This window comes from Neolamprologus brichardi, chromosome 17 (genome assembly GCF_056152115.1).
Source record: "Neolamprologus brichardi isolate AB-2024 chromosome 17, ASM5615211v1, whole genome shotgun sequence".
NCBI classification, from domain to species: Eukaryota; Metazoa; Chordata; class Actinopteri; order Cichliformes; family Cichlidae; genus Neolamprologus; species Neolamprologus brichardi.
In genome coordinates, this window is record NC_142120.1 from 21,816,725 (window position 1) to 21,841,056 (window position 24,332).

The 24,332-nt window shown below is 42.9% G+C and overlaps 2 protein-coding genes across 5 annotated transcripts in view; one reads left to right on the forward strand and one right to left on the reverse strand.

Annotated features, from left to right (window-relative positions):
• Positions 1–24,332, forward strand: part of LOC102790106 (protein NLRC3) — a 99,111-nt gene that overhangs the window by 15,304 nt on the left and 59,475 nt on the right. The gene's annotated exons all lie outside the window — the stretch shown is intronic.
• lrp6 (low density lipoprotein receptor-related protein 6) overlaps positions 868–24,332 on the reverse strand; it is a 43,815-nt gene continuing 20,350 nt past the window's right edge. The window contains exons 4-23 of one of the 4 annotated variants that reach the window (XM_087831107.1): positions 24,034–24,230; positions 22,860–22,991; positions 20,845–21,241; positions 20,393–20,564; positions 16,769–16,985; positions 16,391–16,680; positions 14,957–15,183; positions 14,698–14,882; positions 14,240–14,566; positions 13,793–13,995; positions 11,800–12,011; positions 10,375–10,565; positions 9,530–9,739; positions 9,326–9,451; positions 8,270–8,506; positions 7,906–8,016; positions 7,314–7,544; positions 7,048–7,184; positions 6,555–6,652; positions 868–5,257 (exon numbers count right to left, since the gene is read on the reverse strand). In XM_087831107.1, coding sequence (XP_087687233.1) covers positions 4,957–5,257; positions 6,555–6,652; positions 7,048–7,184; positions 7,314–7,544; positions 7,906–8,016; positions 8,270–8,506; positions 9,326–9,451; positions 9,530–9,739; positions 10,375–10,565; positions 11,800–12,011; positions 13,793–13,995; positions 14,240–14,566; positions 14,698–14,882; positions 14,957–15,183; positions 16,391–16,680; positions 16,769–16,985; positions 20,393–20,564; positions 20,845–21,241; positions 22,860–22,991; positions 24,034–24,230 — 4,201 coding nt within the window. In that variant the 3' untranslated portion in view covers positions 868–4,956. Of the gene's footprint in view, positions 5,258–6,554; positions 6,653–7,047; positions 7,185–7,313; positions 7,545–7,905; positions 8,017–8,260; positions 8,507–9,325; positions 9,452–9,529; positions 9,740–10,374; positions 10,566–11,799; positions 12,012–13,792; positions 13,996–14,239; positions 14,567–14,697; positions 14,883–14,956; positions 15,184–16,390; positions 16,681–16,768; positions 16,986–20,392; positions 20,565–20,844; positions 21,242–22,859; positions 22,995–24,033; positions 24,231–24,332 lie in introns of all 4 variants that reach the window. The other 3 variants (XM_087831105.1, XM_087831106.1, XM_087831104.1) reach the window with 3 other exon arrangements.

Below are 24,332 nucleotides of genomic sequence, written 5' to 3' on the forward strand. Positions count from 1 at the left end.
GTCTGTTTATTGTGCTATGGTGTGTTGATATCTGTGCATTCCTGTATTATCCTTCTGTGTTACACATTTCGATGTTTTTTTCCTCGCTACCTAGCCTGACCTGTCTCCCCAATGTGATGTTTGTGTATTGTATGTACGGTCGGCAAGGTCTTTCATCTCGGTTGTGAGCAAAAGACTTGCAACTGACAAATAAAGGCTATCTCATCTCATCTCATCAACTGCTGTTGTTGGTAGTTTCATTGAGATATAGCATGACAGCATCTATGTTATAAGTCATCTGATATTTCAGAAATACATGAATGTTCATCAATACACAGAGACTTTTGTTTCAGGAGGGATTCAACATTCTTTTTTACTTTAGTATTCAGGATTGTCATCGATTTATTCCACTGTGGACTTGAAATGTACTCAATACTAAAAGTTATCATGTCCGTTCTATCTTCTCTCCACAACTGACTTGGTGTTCCCATTAGTTCACTGCTTCAGTGACTGTGAACTATGGGAAGTGGTTATGTGGGTGTTTTGTGCCACAGCTCCACCCTGTGGAATGATGAAGAGCTGCAGTTGATGTTTCAAACATCAAAAGTTGATGTCGCACAGCCTAATTGGCATACATATTATCATTTCTTACAGTAGACAGTTGTATTCCCATTTTCTTTTAAACACAATAAAAGTTTTTGTTTTGTAAACATTGTTTTATTTCTGTTCTTAATGATCAGGCTAAAGATGCAAAAAATACTACAACTAAAGACAAATGCCTTAAATCTGTGATTTATTGGTACCTTTTCATATTTCGATGTATTGTCAAATCTAAAGAACCACGTTTTTGGCATTTCTGCCTATTAAACATGAATCAGGACACAGATGCAGAGTTCACTCACTTTATATTTAACAAAAAGAGGAAAAAAAACAGCATTTGATGAGTTACAACAGCTTATGGTGGCAGCTGGATGGGCTGTACAGGTCCATCTGGTTTACAGGTAAAGCAGTCATCGTATAAAAAAACAAAACAAAACAAAAAAAAACGTACAGTTAGTGGAAATTAAACAAACATGACGAACCAAATGTTGGTCGTCTCCATGAAGCACCACAAGATCAAAACAGATCCCGACAGTTTTCCTGTCAATCCGCCAATAAACGAACAAAAGTGCTTTTAATGGGTTTTTTTAAAACACCTTTTTACATTTCTACTTCCTGGAACCATTTTCATCCACATTCCTCACAATCTGCACAGAAACATCCCTGGATCTGCAAAGCCTGACGGTAGTCAGAAGGGACGTTTTCTTGGTAAATTCCTCCCAAATACAACAAACAAACTAGAGCTGCCACATCTCTTTAAACCCAGATTTATCCAAATTATTTTATTTACCAAGTGGAATTCCATGTAATATTTATCAGTACTCATCCAATCAGTAAACTCATCATTTATTCCCTCAAATGTTTCTTTTGTACCTTTTAAATCCTTAAACCTACCATCATATGAAAAGGTTTTGACTCCAATTTCAGTCAAGCTTTTAGATTTAGTAATTCTTAACAGTATTTTCTTCACATTTGACTTCCCAGATCACAGACTTGACACAACAAAGACTTTAATAAGCTCAAAAAACTCTTCATGGAAGCAAATGCCGATCAGAGGAGAACACAGAGGACCGAGCCGTTGCAGATTATCGAATCAAGGGTTCATGCTATGAGTTCTTGATTCGTGTCAGTCATCTTTTCTTTATCTGTCTTCACACAGTGTAAGTCAGCTACAACAGTTTGTACAGAAAAAAGTTTGATAAAGCTCAGAGAGCAAATGAGAACTTCTCCCAGAGCAGATCATTGTAACTAAAGAACAAAGAAGCTCTTGCACAGATGTGGACACATATCGAGACTGTTGGGGGGCAGTGGGCAGCTAAAAATACTAGGATAGGACAAAACTGGGGTGTAACAGTTTAAAAGAAACTGTTGTTATCTTTAAAGAGCAGCAAACAGGCAAAGGGGCCTCAAATCCCAGAGGGGGAAGAAAAAAAAATCTGAGATTAAAGTACTGTACTGGGTAATGTTATTGCATTGATGAGAATATAATCCGCCCCCGCCAATGCTAATATGCAGATGATGTGATTATGTTCATTTATCAAGTTCCTTAAACCCAGAAAAGCTGCTTTTGTCTGTGGCAGCTAAGCATCTGTACAAATATCTTAAACATAAAACATATTGCAGGGGTGTTTATTAGGAAGAAAACAGTTCTCACAGATTAATATATTGAGAAGTCATTAAACTGTAACATGTCTCTGAACTTCACTGGCTCCGTAGACGTTTGACCCCAGAATATCTTTCTACTTTCTACTGTCTGCAGATCATAAAGACAGTTTCTAGAAAATCCAGTGATAAAATGAGAAAACTTCAGTGGAAATATGAAATTCAGCTAGTCTCAACAGGACGCGTCAGAATAAAATCACTTTATCGCTACATGATACGTGCGGAATTTTGTCAGTGACTGAAAATTTGCCCTCAGTTTCAGACTCCTGAATCTCAAAGTCCTGGCTTTATCTTTTTTTTTTTTTTTAAAAATACAAACTCCAAGATTAAATACTTTTTTGTTTTTGTTTTAATGAATAAAGGATGGGGGGGAAAAACAACACAAAACAATTATCAAGCAAAAAAAGTATCAAGACGAACTGAAGTTTCTGCTTGCCAGTGGTTTGGGGTTCTGATTAAAATGTCACGTTTTCACTTGCACCCTGTATTTGGATCCTGACGACAATAAGGTGAATAAAAAGCCAGAAAAATGTCTTAAAGACCGACATAAAAAAAAAATAAAAAATAAAAAATGTGTAGAACATCAGATTGTCTTCGAATTCATGCTGGTGTTATTAATCTCCTTCAAAAGCAGGAAGGGAAACGAAACTTCTCTGACGATTCATGAAAAAAAGATTGAAGTTCACTCAGCGCGCAAAGACAAAAATAGACTAACAGACGCGAGCGTCTCATGTTTCTCCTCTGGTCCCAACATCTGCCTCCACGTTGTTTGACAGAAAAAAAAAAAAAAAAAAGATTTGGCACAACAGTCCTTCAAACATCAGAGCAACTTTAAACAGACAAGAAAACCTGGATATGTTCTTCGACTGGACTGATGGGAGATTGTCACCGTAAGTTTGGAGTGATTTTCTGTAGAAAAATATAATGAGGCAATATAAAAAAAGACGGAATGAAAGTACTGCAAGAATTCAATGGATAGATTTACAATGATTTACTATATAGCTTATAAATACGTTATCTACACAATATGTGGTACAAAAATACTATATAGCATTTAGTGGGCACTGGATTTCATTTGTGTGTTTTTCCTCAAAGTAACAACAACATAAAAAAAGGATATGAAGCTGGTCAGGCACAACATCGTGTTCTTGAAGGGGAACGCTGCTTCCTCCACACGTGAGGAAAAAACAACAACAAAAAAAACCAAAACAGAAGTGGAAACTGAAGAGCGCCTCCTGCGTCCACTGTGCAGCTTTGGCTCGCTTCAGTTGCAGTCGGGCATGAGAACGTTTCGATGAGAACATAAAACACAAGCGTACGTTTTGGTTTAAATCCTGTCTGAACATCAACCGGGTTGAGGATGTGAGTCATGCTGCCTCAATGCGTTTGTGTCATGTCTACAGAGGCTCCGGAGAGACACAAGCGCAAACGTGACAATAAGAAGAAAAAGAAAAGAAAAAAAGATTCTTTTTTTTGTCAAGCACTGCGTGGAGGTCAGGGTGAGCACGACAGGTGCCAGTGGAAGTTTGTTATAAATAAAATGTAACAGGGGCTCACACCTGTAGTTTACAATGCACTGCATGTAGGTTAATGGTGCAGCACCAAACAGTTTGCAGTGAGAGCCGTGGAGCTGAAATTTGCTGAATATAATATGCAGACCTTACACGAAGTTTGCAGAGTGCAAAATATAGCAGGTATTGCGCTGCAGGTGGTTAAACATATGTGTCCGTGTAGTTTGTGGAGGGCAAATATGAAGCTGCAGTAACTCACAAGGACATCCAAGTCAAATCCTTGTCATGACTGTAGTTTTCCCATTGACGCTTGTATTTGGCCTCATGCAGTACTTTGCAGTGCATTAGAGTTTGTGCCAAAACTCTCTGCAGTGTTTGACACTTTAAAAAAGAAAAAAAAAAAGTTCCTTGTGACAAACAGAAACAAACAAAAAAAAACAAACCAACAAACAAAACAGAACAGAAAAAAAAAATAAAAATCCACGCTCGTGTCGTCTCTGGGGCTCTCAGAGACTGGACCACAGTTGTTTGAACCCCTGCAACGTCGTCGATACTCAGAGTGGCTTCTGGTTTGATTTATTGGTAAATATGTGCCTTATTGCTCAGACCGAGTGTCCTGGATTCACGATCCAGCACATGACTCACACCCACACAGACGAACCGTTCAGTAAAAGAAGGAGAGGTAAGTTCAAATCAAAGACCCAGTACCACATTCTCTCCAGCCGCTCCTCATCCAGTTTACATGGTAACTACAGAGCAGCGCGGCGATGGGAGGAGCCTCCGGGCAGAGCTCTTCTTGTCCCTGTAGCTGTCGATGTTTTTTATATTTGGCATCATAAGTTAAACGTCCCATTGATTTGTGTGCTTTGTGTCCTTCAGCCTCTTTTCTCCTGGTTTAAGGCAACTTATATTTGTGATGATTTTAATAAAACCTTTTCATAAAAAATGTACAAATTTCTTAATACAAACCTCTATGGCATTATCAGTAAACACTGTATAGAAAATATATAAATATGCTTTTCTCTTTTCAATGTACAAATGTTCTGTAGCTCCCGGTTCACTTTTCCCTTTTTCGTCCTGCATCTCGCTCCTCCTGTTACATCAGTCTCTCTTTCCCGTTTTTTACCTCATATATGCACAATTGCTATTTACAGTGAGGGGGCGGAGCTGTGAGGAGGGGGTGGGGGATCACAGGGGATTTGGCTCACGAGGAGTCCGTGCAGGGTGACGGTGGCGGCGGATAGAGGTGATGGGAGTAGCTGCGCTCGGTGTAAGGCGACGGCGGGCAGCTCTCACAGTTCTCCTCCGCCGACAGGTACTGGCTGCGGGGCGTCGGCGGTGGCGGGAAAGGCTCTGAGTCGTAGTTGAGGTCGCTGGTGTAGCCCTTGGCGGCGGCGCTGGACTTGAGCGGCGCCCGGCGTCCCGGAGTGTAGTCGCTGTCGCACACGTCGGTACTGCAGGGGGTGGTGGGAGGGGCAAAGTGGCGGTAGGTGTAGGGCCGGTAGCTGAAAAAGAGAAACGGCAGAGTGAGAACAAAAAACATTTTTTTTCTGCTTCTTTCACTTGGTGTAGAGAGGTCAAAGGTCACATGTGTTTTACATGCTTGAAAAGCAGAGCAACAGCTCCAACTTGTGGAGAAAGAGTCAAATGCCCCCGTGAGACATTCAAGAAGGACAGAACTTCAGAGACGAGACGCAGACTGAGCTGTTGGGCCACAATGACAAGGTGTGTTTGAAGGAGTGAAGAACATTGGACCAACGGTCAAGCATAGCGGCGGTTCTGGAAATCATGTAGGAGGCCAACACCTCCACCCTTTGTGTACTGTGCTTAAAAGACGGGCCTGGAAACCAACCAATCTACCAAGAATTGTTGCTGAATATCAGCCAGAATTATGCCAAATGCTTGTTAATGGCCACCAAACGCACCTGATTAAATGTTAAAATTTGCACCTGAACCAAATATTTGGGAGGGGTGTACACATATAGCTGAGCCTGTGTGAATTAGAGAAAAACAAAAATAGATTTAAAATTCAAACTTGTCCTCAAAGGTTTATGCTGTGCAATCATTCTACCGGGGAGAAAGAGCTCCATGAAGTCATTAATGCCTCTTTACTTTATATGAATTCTTAACTTGAAGATGTCTGACTTTGTTCATCTTCTGAATTATTGTGGCAACAAAGCAAACAGACAAAGTCACTTCTAGGATGTTTGTAACTGATTAAACTTCTAATGAAAAGCCAACATTCAATCATAATTTAGTTTTGCAACACTGAGAGGAAAGTCAGGTTGGGAAGGAAAAAGTTTCTGTTAGCTGCTGCAGTCCGTAAGAATCTGCTTGTTCAGTTGGATTTAAGAGGAAAATGGAAAAATGGTTTCACAATTTAGTTTCTTTGTGGCTCTGACCTGACAAACATTTAAAGCTGCTACTAAAATTTACTGTCATTATCAATTTGGTTTGTGGCCCAAAAACAAAACAAATATTTACAGCAGGCTGAGAAAAAGCAGCAGACGCAGCTTCTTTCCACAACAATCTAAATGTCCTCCTACATTAACACGCACTCGGCCTCACGTGAAGAAATTGACAAGACAAAAAAAAAAAAAAAAAAAAAAGAGGCCGAGGGTCCCTGAAGGCATCTCCGAGGGGTAAACATTCGCATGTGTGGCAGGAATTCTGATTACATTTCCAAACCAGCTCCATTACTCTGGAATCCTCTGAATACACAACCAGAGCACTTCAGGGATTTCAGGAATTCACTGCAGCAGACGCTGTTTGGAAGTTCCTGACAGACAGAAGCATACAGACCTGTAGGATCTGTGCGTAGAGGGGCTGTTGGAGGAGTAGCCAAACTCCACCGTGTATTGGGAGCGGACCGTGGCAGGAGACGGAGGAGGGTTCAGGATCTGCAAACCAAAAAAATAAGAGAAATTTACCAAATTGACCCAGGACCAGAGAGTCCACAAGGAGAGAGGCTTAACGTGCAGCGTTAAAAAGAGAAAGCTCAAATAACTCAGACAGTGTAATGTTAGCTGCTTTTTAAATCAGTGTGAATCCAAATCTACATTCAGCTCAAACCGAAAACAAAAAAATAAACAAATAACTGTTAACAACTTCAGTCTTTAACAAAACCTAAAACAAAGAGTTGTTCCTCAGACAAATCATGGGGGGCAGCGTTTGCTAGTTTAGGCTCATTTACAGCACAGTCACGTTTCCAATCAATCAATGGATCCAGCTAAGGACAGCAGGTAGAGTCTTATAGAAGGAAGTGGGGGAGAGTAAGCGTGTGTTTGTCTCTCACCGGTGGGAAGTACGTTCCCTTTGTGCTGGATGAGCTGCTGGATGAAGCCCCGGTGACGTGAGCGCGATCATAGGGCGGGCCGCTGCTCCCACCCATGATACTGAGGGAGCCAATCACAGACTTCCCCCTGGACATACCTGTCGATGAGTTTATACACAAAAATCAGCAGCTATTTATTAAATAAAACATGAATTTCAGATTTTCGGTCAGTTTGAGAAGAGCAGCGGGGAAAATTTGCCATGTGTGACCCAGGATGACATCATCACCTGGCAGCGAGCTGGACAGTGAGCTCGGATGCGGCACGTATCCCAGCGGCACAGACGACGGCCCGTGAACCACGAAGTCATTGGTGACCGTCTCGCCGTCGTCCTTCATCTGAGGACAGAGGACCCTCTGACACACAAAGTAGATGGCGCCCACCACAAACAATGCCATGACCACGGCCACGATGGAGCCGATGGTGTTGTGAGGAGGCGGCGGTGGCTCCTCAGTTGGATCTGAAATCACAGAAGATTTTTTATTTTTACTTTATATGGAAATAGAAGTTCTAGTTATTATTTTACTAATATAAGATGGAGACAAAGAACTGATTCAGCTTTGGTGTCACACACAGGTACACACACACACACACTAACTCTTGGTGTACAGTAAACCTGTGTGGGTATGTGTGTACCCCAACTCTTGGTGTAGTACACGTACGTATTTATTCATAACTGTTAGACGTTTTTCTGTTTCAGTGATTTGAAGTCTGACAGAAGCACCACAGCTAAGATGTTCCCGCAGGTCAGAACATAAGTGATCAGATTAAAAAAGATAAACCGGATCAAACTGCTTGGATGTTTGTGTTTGCAGACTCACAGCAGCCCGTCTCGTCTGAGTTGTCCATGCAGTCCATGTTGTGGTCGCACTTCTTGTGCTTCCCAATACACTGGCCGTTGAAGCAGGTGAACTGATCGGCGGGACACCGAACTGCAGACAAACATTTAGTCAAAAGACGCTCAACAGACTTGTTACAGCTGCCGTTTGTGGTCGGGCCACTGATATTTAAACACTGTGGCTCCTTTGACTTTTATTTCAGGAGTGAAGCGTTTAGAAATTATCAAACAAATGTTGTACACTCTCACAGGTACACACACACAAGCTTTGAAAATGAAATCGCTGAGGAATTAAAGTTTTACTTTGCGGCGTTCCCGCCTCAAAGATTCCGTCTTACCCAGCTCACCTTCACACTTGTTCTCGTCAGATTTGTCCTGGCAGTTGATCTCTCCATTGCAGCGAAGGCTCAGTTCAATGCACTGCCGGCTATCGCACTGGAACTCTGAGTCGGAGCAGACCGGACAGTCCTCCTCATCGCTGCCGTCGTCGCACTCTGCATAACCATCGCAGCGCCAGGCCTGCGGGATGCAGTCCACCTCGCCCGACGTGCAGGAGAACTGCTCCGGCGAACAGGTGGGCGGCTCTGAGGACGACGCAGACACTGGTCAAACCTTATATTAACGTTGAAACTGTATTCAAATATATGAATATATATCTATATCACATATCTATATCTATCTACATTAGGGCTGTGCGATATGACCAAAATTTCATATCCCAATATAAGACATTTATCGTCCTGACAGTGATATTTATCACAAAAATGTTACATTTTCTGAAAAATTCTGTGACTCTCAGGCAACTCGACTTGCGTGAAGTGTTTTCAGCTGGGCGTTGTGCACCTGGAGTTGAGTGTTACATAAGCTCAAACAGCTGCAATTTTCTTTGTGAGTATTTATTACACTGCGTGCAGCAGGGGAAAATCTGTTCTTATGTTTACTTTTTAGCACATGACGTGCTTCTCGTCCGTAAACACTCTGCGTACTCTTTCACGTGATTCGGTTTATTTTGAAAAACCTCAACAGGATCTACAGCTTTATTGTGAAAGGTTTATGTGGAAAATAAACATGCGGACAGCGGAGCCACGCAGTGCATTTATTGTCGCTGTTGCTAACGACAACGCACAAAAACAGTCGCTTGTCCGTCCGTAGTGTGGTTATATTAAATATAAGAGAAAGAGAGAACTTTAAGAAATTAATTCTACAGTGACCATCAAAATGATGAAATCTTGTGTCACCACAAAATAAACAATAGGCTAATTTGAAATGATAGACATTTTCCTATCTGATATATATCGTTATCTCAAACAGCCCTTACCTATCTATCTATTTTATTTTACTGAGAGGAGGGTTGCCCAAATCTTTGAGCAATCTTTATTAATGCTGGTGATTTTATGCTTCACCTCCACATGAAAGCTCGTCGGGCAGCAGCACCAGGTGAACAGGACATGAGCAGCGCGTCGTGCCATCTCCTTTCACGATGCAGATGTGGGAGCAGCCGCCGTTCTCCCACGTACACGGATGTTTACCTGGAAATCGCAGAGCTCAGGTGAGCGTGGTTTCAGTTTGAGGAAATCGTTTAAATCATGCATGTAAAGCGGACTCACTGTACTCCCTCATGTCGAGCTCGTGGACTGCGTGGATGTCACTTAGGTAGGCGATGCGGGCCTGGATCTTGGTCCGTCCCTCCCTCGTCGTCTTGTCGATGCGTTCGATCATCTGCTGCTGTTTGTCGATCCAGTACAAGTGGTTCCCGAAAACAGTCAGGCCCACGGGCTGCAGGATGTTCGAGTCCGCAATCACGATGCGATTGGCTCCTAAATCATTTCAAAAAAGTGCCGGGGAAAAAAAAAAAAAGAAAAAAAAAAGAACAAGGTTGTAGGGCAAAAACTTCAGGAGCAAAGAAACGGGAGAGAAACTGAGGGGTGAGGCAGAGGGGAGGTGGGAGGATGGAGAGCGATACACTGAGGTCAACAGCCTGAAAATCTGCTCACCAAGGCGGAGTCCCAGAGGCACAAAATTCACAAGAGAAAAAGGATTCACAGCCTCCTGCAGCTAAAATCTGCAGGGCCGAGTTTCCTTTAGGAGGAAACATTTGAGGAACTGAACAGTTTACATTCCTGCCGGCCGGCACGCGGCGCCGGAGAATCACAGGAATGCCGGTCTCCACACCAACCCCCACCTCCACTGATTTCTGACATTCATGGAGGTTTGTTTATTTCCTGTTTAGGTTCGTACTGCTGAGCATTAGTTCAGAATCCACAGAAACAGATTTGATTTGAATGTGCAGCAGGATGAACTCCAGTTTTAAATAAATTCCTTTAATATCTTCTAAGCTGAAAAACACCAAACTCAGTTTTTAAGACGAACTCTGAGCCTCTGGTCGATCTGCAGTAAACAGTAAAATATTTGGACAGGTGACACTGAAGTGGACCCGACGGCCCCAACTCACCCGAGAGGTCACTGCTCTCGATGCGCCGCAGGTCTGAGTCGACCCAAAACAGCTTCCCCACCTCGTTATCGATGGCCAAAGCAACGGGCTTCCCCAGGCCGCTGAAGAAGAGCACCTCACGCTCTGTACCGTCCAGCGCCGCCCGCTCGATCTTCGGGGAGCGCTCCATTAGATTGGTGAAGTACATGTACCTGCGGGGACATAACGTACGGGCTGTGAGGACAAAGACTGGAGGTTTGTACACGTTCTCCCTCTCGCCGCTCTGAAGTTAACCAGAACATCTGCAGACTTCATCTCTCGACCGCAAGGCCTGAAACTAACCTACAATTATGGCTCAGAGCGAGCGAGTCAGAGCCGGCGAACTGCAGCAGCCCGACAGAACAAACATGGAGGACAAATTAGAAAGCGATTAAAGGCAGAGTGCACACACACCGCCATACAGACAACCTGCAGGTGGGTCAGGTGACATTTTCTGGATCTAAATCAGATTAACTACAGAAACACAGGAGGATGAAAGAGCTGATTTACAACCAGGAATCATGTTAATGTTTATCATTCAAGTGTTTCTCAGCTGTTTAATGTTGAATCCTGAACAGATTTCAGTTTCCATAACGATTTTTTTCTGGCCTGGGATGGTGTAAACACAGAAGATGAAGTACCCCACAGTATTTGTTCCAGTTTATTACCATTACATGCCCATGCTACAAATACTGGGTGTTTTTGTCTGTTGTTAGGTGGTTGCTAGGCAAGATGATAACATCATAATATTTGATCCAGAGACAAACGTTCAGGGTTTGATTTATACTTCTGTGTTAAACCTACAGCACAGGTCCATCACACTGCGACCTGATGCTTTCCAGAAACAAAAATTCAACTCATACACAACAAAAAACAAGAATCTGAAGAAATCTAAACGATTTCATTCCTGTATTATCCTTTTGTGTTACACATTTCGATGTTTTTTTCTTCACTACCTAGCCTGACCTGTCTCCCCAATGTGATGTTTGTGTATTGTATGTACGGTCGGCAAGGTCTGTCATCTCGGTTGTGGGCAAAAGACCTGCAACTGACAAATAAAGGCTATATCATCGTCTCTCATTTGAACAAAAAATTTATTTATCATCACTTATATATATGAATATACTGTTATTTGTAAAGGATTTAATAATATTTATTACGTTGTGTTTTTGAGCCTATGCGGCCATGCTGACAGGGATGTGCATTTACATTTGTTTTTGTTTTGTCATTTTTGTTTTGATTGGGGAAAAAAAAAAAAGGAAAATGCATCACTGTGTTTAAGAAAATGTTCAATCAAAAGAAGAAAACAATTCTTGTGATTTTTCTGTGCTCTGGCCTGAAGAAAGTGCCCTGATGATGATGATGTAATGATGGTGATTACTGGTGTGAGGCCTCAGTGGTACTGACCCTCTCTCCGGGTTGACGACAATGGCCCGCGGCTTGTCGTGCTCCCCCCGCAGCACCACACCGACTCTACTGCCATCGATGCGGGTGACGTTGACGACGTTGGTGACCTCGCTGGTCCAGTAGATGAAGCGGCTGTAGATGTCGATGCTGAGATCGTACAGCTGCAGACCCTGACTGTGTCCACCCAGAGAGCCCGACACCACTGTCATGCTCTGGAAAAACAAACCAGAAACGGGCAGTTTGAAATGTTTAATCTGTAAGAGACAAATGAAGGTTGTTTTTACTGCCCACACGCACAAAATGTCCAAAATGACACCAGAAACACCCTCCATCAAGAACGACATCAAAGCGGCGACATATCGTTTGCACATGCTCACACATGGCCCTCTCCTCTCTATAGATGCTGTCACTAAGGTTGTTTGCGATGTTTATTTAGGAATGACTTGAACTCCCCCTGAGAAAACTGCAGGTTTAAGGTTTCTGTCTCATCTCTCTGTTTACGTTCAAAGTTTAAGATTCATGAAAAATGTCAAGACATTAAACTGTTGCAGTTTACTGAAACTACAATATATCCCATGATGCTCAGAGCTGATTATACAAAAAAATAATGCTTAACAAAAGCCAGATTTAGTCGTTAGCTTGTTTCTCGTAGTGGATGTAAACGGTCTCCATTTCTGTTTAAATGTGGTGAACTCATAAGGTTATGAATCGTAAATGTTAAAATTAAACTGATAATATTAAAAAGAAATAAATCTTGACTTTTCTGGGTCTGAAACAGCGCTTAAAACAGTATGAAGGTCAAATTGACTTCTGCACATTTGCTAAAATTATTGCAGTGAAAAATGCTCATGGGGCTCAGACGGGACCTTATTTTATATCCAATGAGCCTGTCGTTTTCTTTTATGGCACCGGTTATCTGGTCTTTAAGTCTGACGTCCAAACTCCGCTTCAGGTCCTGAAGTCAAACGAACACTGCAGCATCACTGAGAGTTACAAACTGATTAAATTCCTTCTTCTTTGATAAAAGGATCAGTTTGCTGCTCTACCAGGGGTAACAATTAAGTGTAAAATCCAGGCATCCATGAAAACAGAATTTATTAAATTTAACAGAGTTTGAAGTTAGCAGGGAGTTGGTTCGCTAGTTTCCACCTAAACATGATATAGCATGTTCTGACAGAGTTTTGTGAAAAAATGAAAATGTACAGCTCTGCTATCACTTCCAACATAATTGAAGCCAGAAAACTAAACAGCAGTGCTGCAGCAATGCTAGCTGGTATACAATGATGTGCTACATGGTGGCTAGTGACACAGCTATGTTAGCATAACATAAACACAGTGAAGCTGGAGGATGAACGCTAACTTTTTTCCATTCGATAAAAGTTAACGTGAGAGTTCCCGATGGTTAGAGACAAATGCAATCGCATGGCAGGATGCTGTAAACGGACCAAACTTCAGTCAGGAGAACAACTGAGATAATCCATCCACAATATGAGGTTAGTCATTAATATACTGCTGCATGGGCTGGGCTGTAGCTATATCATAATCAAAACTGTGCTTTAAAATGAGTAGTGGTACACAGTGCTCACTGACCTTTTTTTTTCTTTTTAGGAGCTTGTTTAGATTAAATAGAACAACATACAAAACATTAAAACATGTTAAAAACAAAACAGCCTTAATAAACAGCAGTTTGGACCCGGAAGCAGGGTTCATACCCCGTCACTTAAAGACCGGATTCATATGTGTGTGTGCAGTGATTGGCGTAGCGAATTTATGGTAGTGGTTACTCAACATTAGCAACACTCTTATTTGAATATCTTTCATGTGAATGTAGGAGACAAATTTAAGTTTCTTATAGAAACCGACTCTCCACCTGTCCAAAAACACTTTCAGTTCCTCTGGCAGTTTTGATCTGACTGTTAACTAAAACCACCAGAATCTGGATTTTCTCCCCAGGGACCGGCAGTGGTTCCAGTTTTTCTAATGGATGCAGTACCTGGTTCCCGTCCTCCTGAGCTCGGCGGATGACATTTTGCTTGGAGTCGATCCAGTACAGCTGCTTGTCCAGTGGGTCGTAGTCGATGGCGCGGACGTTCCTCAGGTTGTGGATGGGCAGGATGATGTCAGGGCTCTGCTGCTCATCAATCACCATGCGGTTGATTGCTGTCTTCTGGCTGAAGAGCAGGAAGGATGTGGGAGCTGAAAGACAGAAACACGTCAGACAAAATTCTTAGAGCTTCTGTAGGGCAGAAACAGTAAACAAAGATAACTCAAGCTATCAAGCTCAAACTTCAGCTGAGTCTGAGATGTCCCATAAAGGCCACCATACAGAAGTCAAAGATGACGCTTGCCGTTTCAGTTATTTTATTTCTCTCTCAATATAGGTGTTAAAATAACTCTGTATGATGTTTGTATAAATGCGGGGGTGTAAGCGTCTTCTCACCGCTGCAGGTCTTGTTGTCATAGTTGAGGGAGAAGTGGGCAGGGCAGCCGCAGACGAAGCTGCTGACGGGGACAGCAAGGCAGAGGTGGGAGCAGTGACCGTTGGTGGAGGCACAGGCGTTCCAGCCACCCTGTCTGGACGAGTGAAACACCAGGATGTCCATGACGTAATCCAGGTGACCTTGGATGACAGTGCGGTTCTGCCCGCTGGTCTTGTTGGCACGCTCAATGCTGCGCTGGCTCCAGTCCGTCCAATAGATGTAGTCTTGATACTGAGTGAGACCGAATGGGTGAGGGAGGTCGTCGGCAATCACCTCACGGTCGAGACCTAAAGGGGACGAACAAAGAAGTAAAAACTTTGATGCTTTCTATCGTTTATGTCATACAACACGAAGTGCGCTCTGCTGCTCTAACATGAGCTGAATGGTTAGGTTGGCAGTTATGAGGATGAGAGATTACCCAGCATGTTGGAGGACTCGATCAGCGTTGTGTCCAGGTCGGTCCAGTACAGGCGGCGCTCTGCGTAGTCGATGGTGAGTCCATTGGCTCGCCCCACATCGGCCACCAGCGTGATCCGTCCTGTCCCGTCCATGGCCGCTCGGTCGATCTTCGGCTTCCCCCCCCACTCTGTCCAGTACATGTACCTGCAGAGAGGAGACAGGTCAGCACAAACCACACCCGCCATCATGACCTGCAGACTGCTTCATGCGGTTCTCACCCTTCGGCCGGATCCAGAGCCAGAGCTCGGGGACTGTCCAGATCCTTCCAGACCAGAACCTGCCGGTGCTGCCCGTCCAGTTTGGCTACCTCAATGCGGTTCGTGCCAGTGTCAGCCCAGTACAGGTTCTTCCCCAGCCAGTCCACCGCCATCCCCTCCGGATAATCCAGACCAAACTCCACCACGTGCTCCAGAGCGCTGCCGTTCATGAAAGCCCGGCTGATGGTCTGCACAGGTCAAAGGTCAAAGTAAAGACTGGATAAACAACAGAAGTTCACAATAGGCGTGGGTATCCTCACTGATTTCTAGAATTGATTTGATTAGATTTTGACTCAGACAGTCAGAAATATCATCATTTATCAGTACTGACACTTGTGAGACTTCATCAGAGGTGTGAGCATCACAGCAGATGCCTTTGCGTCAAAGTAAATGAGGATAAAACACAGAAAATCATGAAGGAGATTTTCCTGGCCTGGCTTTTTATAGCAGATAACCTTAAAAATATTCTGCTGTAGATCAAAAACTGAAGAAAAGCAAGAATCAACATATGGACATTACCTGATGCTACTGAAGCAGAGCAAAGTTACAGAGGTTTTATTAAGAGATACAGCCAAGCGTTTTGCAGTTTGGCAGAATTTTAGTTTTAATTTCTTTGGTATTAAAAACCAGAAATGAGGCTTTTTTGTTGGATGTCATTTTTGGAAAACAAAACAAAGAAGTGACCGACAGCACTGCAAACAACGGTAGACTAGTGCGTAATAAGCAAGCAAATAATACAGAAAACAGTGGTTTGAGATGGGAAACACTTCTTGAAGTACAATTAGAGAGAACTGCCCAGGAAGTGTGATTTTTATCATAATGGAAGCAAAACAGCAAAAGTAAGAGGGAATTTATGACAATGTTCATCAAATGTGATCTTCTTTTGCTGCTGGTTCAGTGAATTTTGGTTGGAAAATGACAAAACCTGCAGCTTCAGAATCAGTGAGCTGTCTTTTTTTGCACCGATGGCGTGTCCATGTACATGCCGTCAGGTGAGAAAGCCGACATCTCACACATTCTGATGCGCAGGGTCCGAGCTTTTTGTTTACATCTTTGTGTGGAATTCATTTACCTGCTCTCATTTGCCGTTTTAGCTGTTTGGTGGTTGTTGAAATCGTTTTGTGAGCTTTAACCTCAAATTCTGGCATTTCTGGCAAAATAAATTTATATTTACAAAATGATTCAGGATTTAATAAATCGATATTGCTTTATTCACGCTAAAATTTATTTTTGAAACCCACTCCTAATTCACAACCAAGGTTCTGCTCACACCAGGAAGTGTTAGAGAGAAAGAAGAAAAAAAACTAACAGAAGAAAAGATTTAGACGACGTGAGGAAGAAAGAAAAAAAAAAACTGACAACGACTAAAAAGAAGTATGTGAAAATGAGTCCCACCTTCAGAGTGATGTCGGTCCAGTAGATGCGATTGTCGGTGACGTCAAAGTCGAGTGCTGAAGCCTCCTTGACACCAGTGAGCGGGATGGCAACATTGTTGCTGTTGGTCTCCAGGGAGATCCGGCGGATGTCTGTGTGACGAGAGAAGAGCAGGAAGGCCTCGGGGACGATGCAGGTCTTCATGTCGGCAATAAGCTCCAGGCCGATGGGACAGCCACATTGCACGCCCTGAGGCTTGTACAGACAGAGGTGACTGCAGCCGCCATTATCATCCGCACACGGGTTCGTACCTGAGCATGTGAAGCAGAAAGTTAGCATCTGGGGAGAAAATGGGGAGGTTTATTTGCTGCAGACCAGACCATCATCAGCTGGACTCACCAAAAGCTTCATGTACATTCGTGGCCTTGAGGCCCATGAGGTCGGGTAGCTGGTCGATGATGAATTCTCTCACTGCGGTGCGTTTGTGCACGCGCTCGATGCTGCGCCGCTGCCAGTCTGTCCAATAGATGTAGTCTCCAAGCAGGGTGAAGCCAAAGATGTGAGGAAGCTTGTCCTCCACCAGCACCCGTCGCCCCGTCCCATCCATGTTCATTACCTGAAAACACAAGGTAAGAAATTATAGTCTGAAAGAATGGAGAAGGAAGACATCAGGGGAAGAGGAAGAGCATAATAAAGAGGAAATATAAAGGAATATGAAAACAAAGCCAATAAGTGGAAAAATGGAATAAGAACGTAAAGACAAAGAGGAAGAAGTGAGAATAAAAAGAGGAAGCCAACCTCCAAATCAGAAGATAAGAAAGAGTAAAGAATAAAATGAAGATATAAACAAAATAAGGAGAAGATGAAAAGGAGGAAGAAAAAAAATGGGGATAAAATTTAAAAAATTAAATGCTATGGTTTGAATAAGAGTTTGATGTTTGCTATATTAAAAGTGCTGACACCAGCAGGAAGAGTTTATAAACCTGCTTCCAATGCAGGTTGCCGCATTTCCAGCATGTTTAAACCAGCATCAAACTATAAACTGAAAGTCCATGCAGTCGCCAAGTTCCTGTAAAACAAAGGGATGAGCAGAGAACAGACCAGATCCCATCACAGAACATTTCTTCCAGCCAGTGCTGCACAGATGGGGGGCTGGGCAGACTCACTGTGGATACCGAGCACGCTCATAAGGGCTCAGGCGTCCTGGCAGCACATCGCAGAGCCACTAATTAGAAGCAACAGCCGGAGCAAACAAACAACGGCAGCATATGGGCGCCACATTTCCTCCTCTTCTTCTTCTACTGCTCTCACACAAAATTTGACATCTCACTTCGACAAACAGCAGGACAGAGCGCTGTAAAGACCCACTCCACGGGACACAAGTACAGAAAAACTCACACATGAAGCTGCAATCGATTAAAACAAAGACTGAATTCACGTTACAGCCTCAACACACTGACGCACCATCAGAGGAGTTCCAACACACCTCCATCAGCACCACCAAACATGATGCATAAGGACTGAGTCACTGCAGAAACCACGTGGACCCTCAACACCGCTCATTTTAGCCATTAATTACACTTAGCCAACAACCTAAACGACTTTATTACTTTTACCTTAACATTTCAACCGTCTGTGACTTTAATGATTCATCTGTTCATGTATACATCAATATTTTTAACTTTTTAATAAGAACAATAATAATAACTTTATTTATAACGTGCTTTCAAACAAGCTTACTTTAAGCTAGTCATTTGTTAAATTAGATAAATTAAACTTTTTAATCCAGCACGTTTAATATTCAAAAGCCAACTATTTGCTACTATTAGTTAAATATTTATGTTCGACTGTTTCTAATCGTTTCTCTTTTAAATCACCAATTTAACCTAAATACTCATAACTTAGCTGTTTCAAGTGTTTATCCTTCAGCTAAATATTTTATCAGAGAAAATTTAACCTAACCCAGTTATTGTTTTTTTAATATCATTAAACTTCTGAGCTGTAAGTGCAGGTTAATGCAGTTTTTTCCTGTATTCTCTTATATACACTGTTAAAAGTTCTTTGTGTAATTAAATCATGAAAAATAAAAGCTTTACATTTTCATGAGCCAGCAGACCAAAGCACAAAGAGTAAAGTGAGAGGAAGAAAAACAAAACATCGAACCTGAGACTCATTTTTAAAGGCGATTCTTTTTTTAACTGCAGCAGTGTTGGTGAAACAGGCGAACACATGAAGAGGAGTTCACCTCGATAAGATCATTTCTGAAACATGCAGAGAGGCTCAAAGTGTCAACAGAGACAAATATGTGAGGAATTTGCAGAAAAGAAAAAACAGTGAGGCCTGTAATCTGTATAGCGTCCTTCCACCTATCAGTGCAGCGTGGAGCAATGTGATTCGCTGCTCCCAGAACAGCCCCTGCGTGGCCGGCTGCCATCTTTCAAAAACATCTCCACACACTGGGCCTCGGAGGAACGTGGTGTATAAATATAAGACGAAGTTTCCATCCTCAGCCCGATGGCCTCAGCCAAAAGGTCTCCGCTGGTTTGGGAGTTGAGACCGCAGCGCGGCGACGGTTTCAGATTCTGGGTCTATTCTAAACAGAGCCGACCGCAGCTGGAGTGCAGGCCGCAATCGGAACCAGATGTGGGATCTCACCGCAAAAACTGGGTCCTCGGAGAAACCCGGGGGGGGGGGGGGGCAGAGGCCCCTCTGCCCCCGCACTGCCATCAACACAATCTCTGAGGGGGTTTAAGAAGGGGTTCAGGTGGGGTCAGATGAAAACCAGAGCCATAAAATCAGCTACAAACATGACAGCATGGCGTGAGGATGCAAACCGCAGAGAGAAAGAGATCAGACTTTTACTTTCAGACTCAGCTGGACGGTCGACACAGAGCACAGCTGCCATGAGCACAAAGTTTCACAGCTCTGCGATGAACAGAGAGCTGAAGAGACCATCTAGTTGCAACGTTTCCTCTCACAGGAAAAAAAAACAAAAACAAAAGGAAAAAAGAAAAAAACAATAAAACATCAGCAAACCTTCAGGCAGCCATTTGAAAATAAAACTGTAAACCATTTTAATGCTCATTGTGCACTCTAGTGCTTTTTTTATGCTCTGAATGTTTTTAGTAGAAAATAACGTCAGCACCAGATTATTTAAAAGTGCAATCAGTGAACGTTATTCTAAACGTTATATATTTGCTTGTACTGTTCCTTGAACGAGTCGCTCACCGTGACAAGTTTAGGGTAATTTCATGTTCATTTCAGCTGTGGTGGTTTGAATACTGGGCCTCATCAGCACAAAAGTTACTAAACTATCACCAAAAATCAGGCTTAATGGCATAATCTGAGGTTAGATTTTTTTGACAGGTTGAAATGATTGAAATTCTTAATTTCTATAAAATTATAATGAAGCTTCAAAAAAAAAAAAAAACCCCAAAAAAAACAGCCCAAAATGAGTGTTGAGTCAGGAGAAGAACGACTTCACTGTCATTTTATGTTCAGGTCTACAACATCACAAACAGGAATCATAATTTCACAATAACTGAAATATTTATGCAACTGTTTAACCTGAAGTCCATGTTCCTCATGTTTTACCTGTGCCTGCATGTAAAGCACCATTACCACCAACAGAAAGCAGTAATGTACCGAACAGCTGTTTACCAGCTAAGATTAACCAACAGAACAGAAGAACATCGCACTGCTAACTACAAGGCTGCATTGATCTAACAGTCCATAGTCAATATCCTTGTCTTTCACATATTTGCTTGACATGCCTGCCTCCAACACACAGGACAGCTGGTGGTGTTTCGAGTGACCCTATAAGAAGACTTGAAGCTCTGTGCTGACAAAAACTAAAAGAGAACCTGTCTGAAAACGGTTCCCACCACCCTGTTTAAAATTGACAAAAGATTGAAATCATAAAGGTTGACTTTTAAGAATAGCAGATCAGATAACCATCAGGACACCAAGACTAAAGAAATCTATTCTGAACATCAGAGTAAAATCTGGAGCTCAAACACAAACCTCGATCTTGTCCGTCTTGGCGTCTCCCCAGTAGATTTTGCGTTCTTCGTAGTCGAGTGCAAGGCCGTTGGGCCAACCCAAAGACGTGTTCACCATCACCACTCTCTCCATCCCATCGAGGTCGGCCCGCTCGATCTTCGGCACATCACCCCAGTCGGTCCAGTACATGTACCTGAAAAACAGGGGGAAAAAAACTTTAACCTGACCTTGTTGGTTTAAAGGAGTCAAAAACACCTGAACTTCTACAAAGAACATTTTAAAATAATTTCACAGAATTAAACTCTGAAGTTTTGTTTGCAATAACTCCAAATATGAGATTCAAATCTTTGAAATCTTTGATTGAAGCCTTATCTGAGAATTTTTAAAATCTTGACATATGTTTATAAATATTTTGTGCCTTTAATCAGATCACAAAACTCTCTCCTTTATTTTCTTCCAGATGTTAGACTCACCCAGCCACAGGGTCTAGAACGATGGCTCTGGGCTCATCCAGGTCCTCGGAGATCAGGATCTTGCGCATGGTACCATTGAGCCGAGTCACCTCGATGCGGTCAGTCCCAGTGTCGGTCCAGTAGAGGTTCCGGGCGATCCAGTCGACGGCGATGCCGTCAGGGTGGTCCACCTGAGATGTGACCACGAACTGAGGGTCGCTGCCATCCAGAAGGGAGCGGCGGATGGCCTTCACATCGTCATCGGTCCAGTAGACGTATCCCTCCACCGGGTCATAATCGATGGCAATGGCATGACGGATGTTGTCCACCTGCAGGATGATGTCAGTGAAGTCTGGCATGTCAAGAGAGATTCGCCTCAGGTCGGTTCGCCGGGCCAGCAGCAGCATCTCCGTCGCACCTGAGGAGGAACACATAGGTAGAAACAGGGTCAGAACATCATCACTCAAAGTTTTTTTTACAATTACGTTACTGCATCACCTTTAAAAAGATGCCGATTCAAAGTAATGAAGATATCACAGCATTAGAGTTTCACCTAGGCTAGTACAGTATTCATAAAAATTGAGATCAGCAATTATCAACATACTTACTGATAATTTTATAGACCATCTATGGTGTCGTAATAATAACACATTACAGTGGCAGCCTGAACCATTTTTCCATCTCAGCTTTCAACAAGTATGAATCTGTTTGGTAATCCGCCCACAGCTGAAAATATGACCCATGCAAAATTCATCCACTCTGGACCAAGTTTAGACCTCGAATACTGCAGAGAACTAAAACTAAGTGTGATCATTTTGGTCTTGAGTTAAAGTTAAAAGAAATGTAAAAGATATTTGAAGGTTTTGATATCTTAAATATAAAGAGCAGTGTAAACCCTGAAGGGGAATGACTGCAGGTCTGAATCCACCTGGTGAAGATTTTCTTTCTGTTAGCACACAGCTAATTAAAAACATGCACAGCAGAAATGAACCCTGGGGCTCTGTGTGAAGGACTTTTACTTGCAGTCCTGATATAACACCTGACTTCATTTCTTTAACATTCAGAGAAGTAACAAACATCGACCCTTCAGCTCAACCCCCCTTGGCTGAAATGGTTAAACCCCAGCAGTAAAAGGGGGCATTGTCTGCAGGGGGATCATGTGATCCCGTCTCTCACAAAGGCCTCCCCGCCTTCAAAACTCCCATTGCTCTACAGGCGAGGGTTACTGAACCCGAAAATGTAAATAAAAGGAGGCAGAGGGCGGGGAAACATCGGGCTGCCGTTCAAACGGCCGGCCCCGCTCATGGAGGCGGATTACCATAGCAACAACAGGTCAGCCCAGCACCACCTTCTGCTTGTACATGACTACGATAAAGAAGAGAAGGAGGAGGAGGAGGTGGAGAGTGGGAGCGAGCACGTTATCAGGAGTTTTTAAATTAGAGGAAAAGCTAATGAGGTTTGGCACCAGAGAATCTGCCGGCTTCTCTTCAAGCAGGAACAAAAAGCTCAAACACACTAATGAATCCAATCTGCCTGCTCGGCCTGGATCCTTGTAAACAGTTATACAAGTGCGCATTTTGTGCCTTTTCCCTTTTTTCTGGGTGAAAATAAAAGATAATCTGCAAGCGTCGACGTTGCTCACTGACGCACTTCAGGAAATATTTGGACTCTTTTTCTGTTTCCATTCGAGTGTTTCTGAAGCCAAAATGCACATTTTGCGAGTTTAATCTGACTCTCTGGATTATATAGACCTAAATATACACCAACCACCTCATTAGGAACACCTTTGCAATCTAAGGTAGTTGAGCTCTACCACAATGTCTTTGTCTTTATGTTTGTCTGCAGTTTTTGTTTTATTATTAGTCAAAGTCCAACTTTTGATTTTACTATTAAACCCAGACTAAAATGCTTCAGGTGAAAGACAAACAAAGAAAAACAACAACAAAAAAACCCAACAAAACCCTGAAAAATAACGACTAAAAATTGACAGACTGCGTCAGGAACCGACAGACAATGAAGGCGGAGAGCGTTCTTACCGTCTCTGCAGGTCTTGCCGTCCTCCAGCAGTTGGACCCCGGTGGGGCAGGCACAGCGATAGAAAGGCCTGACAGGTGAGAGGAGGCAGAGATGGGAGCATCCTCCATTGTTCAGGGAGCAAGGAGTGTTCACTGCTGCCACGAAAGGGAAAAAAAACAAGAAAAAAAATCCAGTTACCTTCAAGTTACAGCCTCAAAACTGCACTTTACCCTCAGCACGACCCTCAGGAAATCATTCATGTGTTCCAGATGACAGCTCTTACATCAGACACTAAAGGATAAACATCAGGCAGAGAACTGTGTGTTTGGGTGGTCTGCATGTCGCTACAGCAATGTGTCCGAGTTATTTCACATAACACAAGCAATTGTTTGACATTTGTAATAATTTAAAAGTAAAAATGTGTTTTTCATTTTGAATACGAAAAGTCCACTTTAAAAAAATAAATAAAAAATGGACATATAGAGACCTCGCTTGTTTTAAATGATCTTTTTATGTTTTAATAAGATCATCTTCACTGAAAATTGTTTTAATGACTCTAACAAGGTTCCTGTGCACTTTTCAAGAACAAATCAAGGACTTTTTAGGAACAAAACACAGAAGACTAAACAGCATTTTCACAGCACAGTGATACCAAATCTGTCAGTGCTTGGTTTTTTAATTAGTGCCACATGTTCTCAGTGAGGAAACTTTGCTGTTGTTTGCCCTGAATTAACACGGCCAAGCTATTGTTTGCACAAACCACAACACCTCGTTGGGGTTTTTAAAGGATTTTCTAGAGCTTTTTTTTCCTGTGAATAATTTAACCCCAAGTATAAAAATACACAAGACGAGGAATCTGATTGTGTTTCAGATTCTTTATCAGAGAGCCAACAAAAACATTTGTGCATCAATCCGATGAGGTTTGCTGCAGCTGGAGCTTCACAGACTCCACATGTTGGATATTCTCACATCTGGATGGAAGGATGTGCCTCTGTTCAACACCTGAAGGGCTCTGTGCTCTCCACAGCCTGAAAGAGGACCGTCTGATCACAGATGAGGACAAGTGAAGACTGAGGAAATATGCAGCTGTTAAACACATCTGCAGAGAGGCCTGGTTTGTCCTTTTCAAAGCTCAGATTCTTACCCGAGTGAGTCAGTGAACATGTCGGAGGGGATGAAACTGTCTGGACTCACCGGTGTGTTGTCTCTTGGTGCTGAAGACGTGGATGTCCATGGGAGAGAAGATGTTGGAGTGGACGACACGCTGGCCACCTCCCGTCTGCTTCCTGCATGAGTGGATGGAGTGGGTGGTCCAGTCTGTCCAGAAGAGCGTGTCCTCAAACAGAGTGAGGGCAAACGGGTGAGGCAGCTCACCTTTAACCACCACCTCCCTGAAAACACACAGCATGTTAAATAATTTCCCCCAGGGATCAATAAAGTATTCTGATTCGGATTCTGATGTTACAGTTTTGAAAAAACTCATCACCCAGCTT